Below are 9,917 nucleotides of genomic sequence, written 5' to 3'. Positions count from 1 at the left end.
ATTCAACAATTCAACGAGTACAAAGACGTTCAATAACTCTCACTGCCCGTTACATACAGCCAAGACTCTGGCAGGTTTCTCCAGCAAAAAAGAGCTGAACTGGCCCAGTACGATGTATATTTCATTGGGTAAAATGACGAGACACCTCAATGATTAAACTATACATCAGACAGGCCAGCCAAACGCCTAATGCTGCAGAAGCTCACTGGTTGGCTTACAATGTATAGCGAATTAATCTTCAGCAAACCCATCCGTCAACTCCCGCTTTAGTGAATAGACCCTCCTCTGTGTTACTTGGCATTTATTTCCCTATAAGCAGTGTGGTCTCCTTGGTAACTCTCGCGTGACAACCGTATACATCGCTATAGAACGCCCTTCTCCGATGGTTCTCTCCAATCGGCGCCCGCCTTCTTTTTGATTGACAGGTGCTGGCTAAGCTAACGTCAAAAGGTGTAATGCCTGATATCGCGTGACACATTCAGTGATATGTACACATTTCAAACAAAAAAACGAACATTTGTCTGGAGACAGTTTTCTTTTGTGTTGTTTTTGTTCCGCAGAATAGTTTTTAATCGGAGACGCAGACGTAAAAGGTGCTTATGTCTCTAGTGTTTAGAACAGTGGCATAGCCTCTTTTGACCCAGACGTTCAGACGTAACGAACGAGGTGATGTCATTTTTCCCAGCGTGCGTTGTGCTCGTCAACGGGGTCCCGGCAATTGTTCGGTGACAGGATCTTCGGCTATAGTCTTGCTATACAGCCCCCATAGGTCGCCTTAGAGTGTGTCAGTGGGCACCTTCACCTACGGTACCGTAAAACTGTATGAACTGTATCGGCCTAAGCGGAAGTTGACCGAAAATAGACCCATCTCAGTGACTGACGGACAAGTCCGGGCAGATCCCGATTTACGGGCCGCGGTTACGTCACCCGCACGCTCTATATATCGAGATATCTCGGAGCGCCCATATTCCAGCGTGTTTCTCACCCTCCGCACACTGACGGCTTTTCAATCCTCCTGTATCCGCCCGAGTCTGAATGAGAAGATGGATCAAGTGGGCTTTATCACAGCTGAAACCCGGCCGGTGAGCGTTCAGCCTTCCATACTTTAGATAAACATTTTATATAGCAGCTGTATACCGTTTATGGATATTTACCGGTATACTAATGTATACACTTCCGGTATGCTAATGGATGCAATCCTATGACGTCTAGATAATGGATGAATAAAGTATATTTTAGTTTGATATTTGTAACATGTAGGCGGTATGGTTTTCTATTTTTTGCCTGTCTGGAATTTGTTTGCCATAGGGGCATCAGGTAAACCTTATCGCATTTATTATTATTATTATTAAGCATTACTAGAACTCAATGTCCTGTGTGGACCTTGCTTGATACAGAATATATAATAATGATAGTTTATATATTGCCATTTTTCTCTTAATTCTAAAACTTTGCTCTGGAATGTATAAAACTCTTCTGGCAAAATATACTTTTTTTGTGTCAGATGCCAATTTTAACACTCAGGAGTCGTGTTTTTTTTTGCTTTGGTTTATGATCTGTATAAGATTCATGTGGTGGGTCTTGTGTCTAGTGTGTGTGTGTGTGTTTTGTGTTTTTTTTTTTTTTTTGTTCTGGTTTTTCTCGATTTACAGAGTTAGTAGCCTTTTAATCGGCACTTACGTATGTTGTCCCGTTTTCTGCTTTGTCATTCTGCTGTCCCTGTGACTCGATGACCTTAATAGACTTTGTACGTTCGTCATACTAGGAAGGGGCGCAGCGACCTCAATGATAAGATGTTTGTGTGTCACGGCGCTCATGATCTTGTGCTGAGATCGTTGATAATGCTCTTCTTCCTTTCCCTTCCTCCAAATCATATTTTGGCCAATAGAAATAGAATAGAAATAGAAATAGAATAGAAAAACGTATTACTTTGGTTTTGTGACTTCCAATTAGACTTGAGGGCATTTATTTATACCAAAAAGAAAACGGGTACCGGGAATCTGATGGTACTGATGCCAGTTAGTCCTGGGTGTTAGTATACGTTAGTGGTGGCAGAGCTATATAGCCTTTTTTATCTTTCTAGTGCTCTAAAATCCATGGACAATGTACTCGAAATCAAGCCTTTATCCCGTTAAATGTTAATGCATTTGAAGAGTCTGGAAAAACTGACTGCCTAAAACAAATAATTTCATAGAAAAGCTAGAAGGTAGACACGCCATTTGGTGAAATGATGGTTTAGCATACTGGCTAATCCTCTCCACACCCTGTTTGCTAACATATTCCTGCCCATGGAGGCTTGTTGCTATGTACACACACACACACACACGCGCACACACACTCTCTCTCTAGGTAATGCTCCATTTCACAATCTACAGTTGCGTCATCTGTGACGGGTAAAGGTGATTTGGTACGATCTGTCACTGTGGCGTTTGTCTTTAAATAATTGTTAGGATTTCAATAGGTCCTCTAGCAATGCTCCAAATCTGCTCAGAAGTATTTGATTATAAGACGACCCCCCAAAATTTGAAAAAAGAGCCTGAATATAAGACTACCCTATAAGAAAAAAGTTTTACTAGTAAATATTAATTCACATGTAAACTATTTTTTCATATTACATAAAAACTTGGATTGAGAAAACTGCATTTTTTTGTTTTGTTTCCTTTTATTTGCACATCTGCCCCCCAGATATGCTGTATACCCCCTTATATGCCACTCTGTTCCCCAAAAATGCCTTATACCCCCCCAGATATGGCACTCTGCCCCCCAGATATGTCACTCTATATGCCCCCTATATGCCACTCTGGCTTCCTGATATTATTTTTAACCCCCTATATGCCACTCTGCCTCCAGAAAGAATAGGCCTTTGGGGGGTGTCCAGAATATGAGTTTTAATCTCCAGACGAGTCTTCTTAAACGCCAAAAACTTGCATATAAATGTCTCCTGTGTTTCAGCAGAACTGCTGTAGATATTGCTTCGTCTTGGCATATAGCATGTAGAGCCACAAAGTGGTTCCCTTGTATCGCATACCCGCTAGCCGGCAGGAACTCTTGAGCCAACTGGCTGTTAATAAATGTAAAGAAATGGCATACTAGTCTGTTCTGCGTTACAGCGACCCTGACGGTAATAGTTGGCAGACGTAGTTACTACCTGAAGCTTTCTCTGTGCTCTGCTATGGTTATAAGCCTGCTTTCTCCACAAGAATAACCTTTTTATGTATTACCGCCGTTGTAATGTACCTGGCTTTAAAGGGACTGCCTGGTACATGCGTATCGTGCGGCACCTGTATTACAACCAGGTTTTTATATATATATATATATATAATCTATATCTCATAAAAAAGTGGCTCATTTACTGCACATTTAATGAGAGCAGGTGAATGAGCCAATGGCGTATGGTCTTGGCCTCATTGCTTGCATGGCTGATCACAATCATATGTGCTTTAATGCATATGATGGCTGCATGTCCCCTTAAACTTTGCAAATGCCCCCGGCTTGAAGGAGATACATTCACTAGGTTAGAGAGCCCCTGCACAGAAAGTGCTGACGTCGGTAATGGTGAGCGTGTGTGCTGGGGTCTCTTTTTAAGGAAGAAGACTTGACTGCAACTTTAAAGAAAACCTGAATACAAAATTGTCAAGTCATGAAATGTAATGTGCACTTCCATGCTGTGTTCATGGATCCTCCTTCATCAAAATATATCTGTGCCTTCTAGAGGGATGGTTATCTATTCTTTCCAAATAATACATTTGACGTTTGGGGAAAAATGGCCCATGAACAAGGTAAATGTGCCTTTGCGCAAAATAGGGCAAATTACCTTGGACTTCGACCTGCATGGGGACCCTAGTGGACTCCAGAAATATTCCCACTATGGCTGAAATCTATTAAATTACAAAGTTGTGCCAATCACTTAACACAAGCCATGCCACCATCTTAACCGCTCCAAGATAACAATGTTAACCCTGTGATTTAAGTATTGTCTGTCGCATAAAGGCCACCGATTTGTATTGCATTTAATCGCGGGTTTCTTTTGTCTGGTTCCTCTGTAACGTGTAACAGCTCCCTGTTCTCACAGTTTTATGCTTGCTTTATTACATTTTCAGAGCCCTTGGGGCGTAGCTACAAAACCTGTAAACCAATGCTCGTTGGCCGATGTCATGAGCGAGCAGCTGGCAAGAGAGCTCCAGCTAGAAGAAGAAAGCCATGCCTTTCCGCAGGAGCTACTGTGAGTGACCCAAGGGGGTTTTCGCTTTCCTTAAATGTGAACCTAAAGCAATTTTTTTTTTTTCCACTCAACAAATGTTTGCCGGGGCTGTAGACACCGCATGGGTGCGGAACAGTGCTTTGCTGTATGTTTCAAAGAAGACTGAAGCAATCGCAAATATCTATGTAGTATTACACATGCTTTAAGAAAAACAGGTGCTTTTTTTTTTTGTTGTTGTTGTTTTGCTATCAGGCACCTTGTAAGTGTTTTGAGAATAAAACTGGCTAGAGGTTGCTGTTAGCTTGGCGCCGTCTACTGTTTAAGTGCTTAACACCTTTCCTTAATCATAAAAGTTAGCTCATTTTTTTATTTTATTTGTATGATTTTGCCTTCCAGGTCTGATGAAGGTCCCTTCCTGACTGGGGAGGGCATTGAGACATCAAGTGATGAAGTCCTGGCTCAAATGCTGCAGATGCAGTTTGACAGAGAACATGATGCTCAACTTCGTAGAGAGGAGAAAAAGTTTAATGGAGACAGTAAAGGTAGGACAACAAAGTAAACAATACATTGTGTGGAAAATAAGTCCAATAATTAGAGGAATCTGATTTCGTGTGTATGTGTTCCAGTCTCCATATCCTTTGAGAACTATCGGAAGATCCATCCTTGTGAGGATAGCGACAGCTCTGGTGAGGAAGTGGACTGGCAGGACACACGTCACGATCCATACAAAGCAGGTATACATTTCATTATGGAAATCTGATTAAGTTACCCAGGTTTTCACATGGTATGTCCAATTATTGCCCTGTTTTGTGCCATGTTACCGGAACAAGGTCTCAGATCTTGACAATAGCAGACTGTTGTAGTTTTGGCCCTTGTGGTATTTTGTAAACTGGAGAAAAGTCATGTAACTTATTTTGATATTTTCTTTAGATAAACCTACCACCACCCCCAAGAAGGGCTTTGTTGGAAAAGGGAAAGACATCACAACTAAACATGATGAGGTGGTGTGTGGCAGAAAGAACACAGCTAGGATGGAGAATGTAAGAGAACAACTATATTGGAATATACATTCAGCTTTTGTGTTTGGTATCCCTAAACCACCTTCACGAGGGGCCAGTGATCCCCCCAGAACCATATTTACAGTTTAAATATTTAACTCACTGGTGAGAATGTATTTGTCTTGGAATGACGGTCTGTCGTTGATGTGCATTCAAGAGAAACGGCGCTGAATTCAAACCGGGTTTTGCCATTCTGAGCCATCCACAACCAGATGTTTAATAGTTCATGTAAAAAAAGACTCCAATATGCAACCTTTTGTGTCTTTCAGTTTACACCAGAATTTCAGGTTGGAGATGGCATTGGAATGGATCTAAAGTTGCCAAACCGTGTTTTCAATGCCTTGAAGCAACACTCTATTTCTGAGCAACGCAGAAGTGCCAGACTGCATGACAAGAAGGAAGTCTCCACCGCTGTAAGTAAAACTATCAGCAAAATGCCCCCCCCCCCAAAAAAAATGACCGAAAATAATCGTCCGCAGGGCTCTGCTGCTTACCTCTGCGTTTCTCAGCAGCGGCTCTTGTTTCGTCCAGGGGAAGCAGGAACCCAGCGGAGTCATGTGGATGTACGTCACCGCACGTGACTCCGCTCCGTTCCTGTTCCCCTGGAAGGAACAAGAGACGTTTGCACAGAATGCGAGCAGCGCAGAGGGAAGCAGCAGCCCCTGCTCTGCGAGCGGCACTAGAAGATCTGCAGTTCAGGTAAGAGGGTGGGGGAGGCTGTATGAAAGAGTATGCGTGATTGAGGAAGTGAATGAATGTGTGTGATAGCATATGGGTGTGTAAGTAGGGGGGCATGGCACAGGGAGGCTGTGATGTGCAGACCCCATATGCTTGTGCATGATAGGAGTGTGATTGCTATATATATATATATATATATATATATATATATATATATATATATATATATATATATAAATTGCTAACAGCAATCGCACTCATCACTCCTGCATATGTATATATAAACATTTCATATACATGGTGTCATTCAATCACACTGACTACTATGATGCCTAGGCAGCCATCACTCAGATTCCAGCATAAACCGACTGCCTGGACTGTCTGTTTTGTTTTTTTCCTAAAGGTAGTGGGGGAATCCGTTTCGGTTTCGGTCCAGAATTTTCATTTCTGTGCATCCCTAATATATACACACAGAACCATTATGTCTACATTGTCCGTATTTATTCAACATGTTTTATGATTTATTGTAGGAAAAAGTAGTGGATCCGAAAACCAGACTCTTATTGTATAAAATCGTGAATTCTGGAGCACTCGAGAACATCAATGGTTGTGTAAGCACTGGAAAGGAGTCAGTAGTGTTTCATGCAGATGGCGGAAGGTACGTTTTAATGTCAAGCTGCAAACGCCTGTACTATAGACATTATATGGAAAAGTACCTCTGGTTATCAAAGGCACATATTCCAAACACGTGTTAACGTATTATTTGTAAAACTACACCAATAGGTTGAAACGTTTGCGCATAAATTGTCATTACCGTTTGCGGCATCTCTTGCTTTGTGTGAGTGTTAACTGGTTATGATGCTGTTTACAGCATGGAAGATCAAGACGTACCCCCTGAATGTGCATTAAAGGTCTTCAAGACTACCTTAAATGAGTTTAAGAACAGGGATAAATACATCAAAGATGACTACCGGTTCAAAGATCGCTTCAGCAAGCTGAATCCACGCAAAATAATTCGCATGTGGGCTGAAAAGGAAATGCACAATCTGAAGAGGTGAGAAGATGCCCTGATTTTGTAGATAATTTTTATCTACCTGATGGAAGCACTATGCTATATCAATCCCTGTGACGAGTGCCTCTAAAAAAAAAAAAACCCCAAAAAATAATTAACAAACAAAAATGCTTGGCATGTCATACCTAGCAATGGGTTTATGTAATGATGTATAATGCGTTTATAATCTATGCATGGTGCATTTAATAACCATCTTCTGTACAGAATGCAGAAAGCCGGAATACCGTGCCCTGAAGTTGTCATGTTAAAGAAGCATGTTCTGGTCATGTCCTTTATCGGAAAGGATCAGATGCCAGCTCCCACGCTGAAGGAAGCAAAGCTTGGTCTAGAGGAATCCAAGCAGGCTTATTACCAAGTGCTTTCTGTAAGTTCCCATGTTTTGCAATGCATTGATTCCTTTGACAATGTGTGTAATATTAGTGTGTGTTAACATTTGAAGTTTAACATTCATCAAGGGGAAGAGAGCAGATCAGGGTCTGTGGTTGTGCATCCACCATATATTTCACACAATCTTTCCTTTGTTTAATCCGTAACCTGCACATACCACGGTTATCACAATATACAGGTCAAACATTCAGTACTTGGTATGATACTTACCAGATTTTGTGGGGTTTTTTTCCCCCTGCCAGATGATGAAGCAGCTTTATGATGAGTGCAGTCTTGTCCATGCAGATCTGAGTGAATACAATATGTTATGGCATGATGGAAAAGTGAGTATAAGAAAGAAATCCTGTTCTAAATGCTTCATTTTTTTTTTTTTTATGGGATTTATCCAGTCGTTGTACATTATATCAGTGATATCTCATAGTTAAGTACTATATAGGGATAGGTTGAGCTCCATAGTCAATCTTTTATTTAACGGTCTGAGTAAAATGACTTCTTGTTGCAGGTGTGGCTTATTGATGTGAGCCAGTCAGTCGAGCCCACTCACCCTCATGGATTGGAGTTTCTCTACAGGGACTGCAGAAACGTGTCCCAGGTAGATTCACACATCTGCAGACCACCCTGAACTTTGGGAGCCCAAATCATTGACTGAAGACAATTACAGTAGATGACAAAGTACTCAAACACTAGGGTGGAAGCCATTGTTACAAGATTACTGTCTAAATTTTACATATTGGAGGCATTCCCACTTTCTTGTGCTGTTCACATTCTCTGTGCACTTTAATGTAGACCCATCCACACATGTGAACAGTATTGTTTTTGCCTGCCGTGAGTTACTGACAACCTTCTTCCTTATTACATTAGTTCTTTCAGAAGTCTGGTGTTGCAGAAACGCCTAATGAACGTGAGCTATTCAACATCGTGTCTGGCTTGAATATAACTTCAGACAATCAAGTTGATTTCATGGCGGAGGTAAATTTATAATCTGTAGCTTTATTATTGCTCAAAAGCGTTGTGTATCTTATCCAAGGAAAATGCACTTCAGGATATGGTGAAGATCCCTAGATGTAAACCTGTTCAAAAGAAGTGTGAAAATTCATTGTATGTGTGTTTATGGGCATACATATACGCTGCCCTTACACATGAATGCCCATTGACACATATGCACTGCCTACTTACATGCGCGCGCACACACACCCCCCTGCCCATACACACACGCAATGCCCTTAGCCACTTCTGCTCACACACTGGCTTGAAGCTTCCAGCAACCCTTAATCCCTATCAGATACCCCCTTTCACATGCACAGCAAATACCTCGATTTCTGCCCCAGACATGGATTTGACAGGGAGAAAGTTGTGAGGAATGCCAGTCGGTCCTGCAGCTACCCATCAGGCAGCAGCCACCCCTCATAACTGCGCCCCAGGCAAGTGCCTCACTCGCCTCACCCTTGCCACGGCTATGGTGAGACACCATATCATAACTATATGTTGCATATTACAGATTGAAGCATTGGAGAAGATGAATGAAGATCATGTTCAGAATCATGCAAAGAAGATTTCCACGTTTCAAAAAGATGACGAGGGCCCTCCCTTAATTTATGATGAATAACCCTAATGGAATGTGTAACGATAGTTAACAAAAAATAAGAAAAAAAGATTGCTGTGCTCCAACAGCATTGATGCCCTCTGCCTCGCGTAGGTTGGAAGTGATGAATCAGAATGCCATACCACAAAAAAAGGCACTCTGTATTCTAGCTGAGGTGTATGGCGCGCCTGGATTTAGCCAGCTGAGAAATTGAAATGGCACCATTTTTTTCTCTGTTCGTAGAAACATTGTGCATGTTTTTAAGCAAACTTTCACATGGGTTGTTTAACTTTTCCAGTTATTTTGCTGGCTCTAAAATCGTTTATTGTGAGGGTTGCCAAAAGGATATTGTCAGATCTAGAAATCCAAGGTGTCCATACAGTCATTGGACTGCATTATCCTACTTCTATATATGTTGCAAGATCAATTACAATCTATATTTATATTTTAAATAAATTGACTCAACCGTGCATTCCACAATTAGCAGAATGTGGATATTTACCTTAAAATTTCTGCACAAGAAATCTGAAAGAACCCAGATTAGATTCTTTATGTATTTCATTGTGCTGGTGCATTCAAAGTCATTGGGAAACCTATTGGATTAGTTGTGTAAAACTGTGCTCTTTTACATGGCCTTGTGCTAAAGCGTTCATAAATACATGCTCAGTGTTTCCATGTATGTCGTTATTTGGCATTGCCAAGGACTCCACAAGGTGCTAAAAATCTTACAGGGTTTGCCTTCATTGCTTTAAAACTAATTGATGCATTTTAAGGTTTACATAGTATGTGTCTTCTTATAACATAGTTGGAAAATAGGTGTTTTACTCAATGTAACCATGTAGTTAAGGGAAAAAAAAACTTGCAGTTTAAAAAGTTATTTGAATTAAGTGTCCTGTGTTGGCATTAAAAAAAAAAATACTATGGGTTAAAATCTGAATT

At 41.1% G+C, this 9,917-nt stretch overlaps 1 protein-coding gene across 1 annotated transcript; it reads left to right on the top strand.

Moving 5' to 3' along the window:
- Positions 1 to 1,043: 1,043 nt before the first annotated feature.
- Positions 1,044 to 9,002, top strand: LOC149287825 (serine/threonine-protein kinase RIO3-like). Its single transcript, XM_089492469.1, has 13 exons — positions 1,044 to 1,082; positions 4,101 to 4,222; positions 4,598 to 4,743; positions 4,828 to 4,935; positions 5,132 to 5,241; positions 5,529 to 5,672; positions 6,468 to 6,595; positions 6,809 to 6,991; positions 7,214 to 7,373; positions 7,639 to 7,719; positions 7,899 to 7,988; positions 8,258 to 8,365; positions 8,895 to 9,002. The coding sequence occupies exons 1-13, from the start codon at positions 1,044 to 1,046 to the stop codon at positions 9,000 to 9,002; spliced, it is 1,527 nt and encodes a 508-aa protein (XP_089348595.1).
- The last annotated feature ends 915 nt before the right edge of the window (positions 9,003 to 9,917 follow it).

The sequence above is a fragment of the Sceloporus occidentalis genome, unplaced genomic scaffold (assembly GCF_023333645.1).
Source record: "Sceloporus occidentalis isolate IW3139 unplaced genomic scaffold, rSceOcc1.0.p SCAF_56, whole genome shotgun sequence".
Classification (NCBI taxonomy): Eukaryota; Metazoa; Chordata; class Lepidosauria; order Squamata; family Phrynosomatidae; genus Sceloporus; species Sceloporus occidentalis.
Note: the sequence above shows the minus strand (reverse complement) of the source record. Positions and strands in the feature narration are given on the sequence as shown.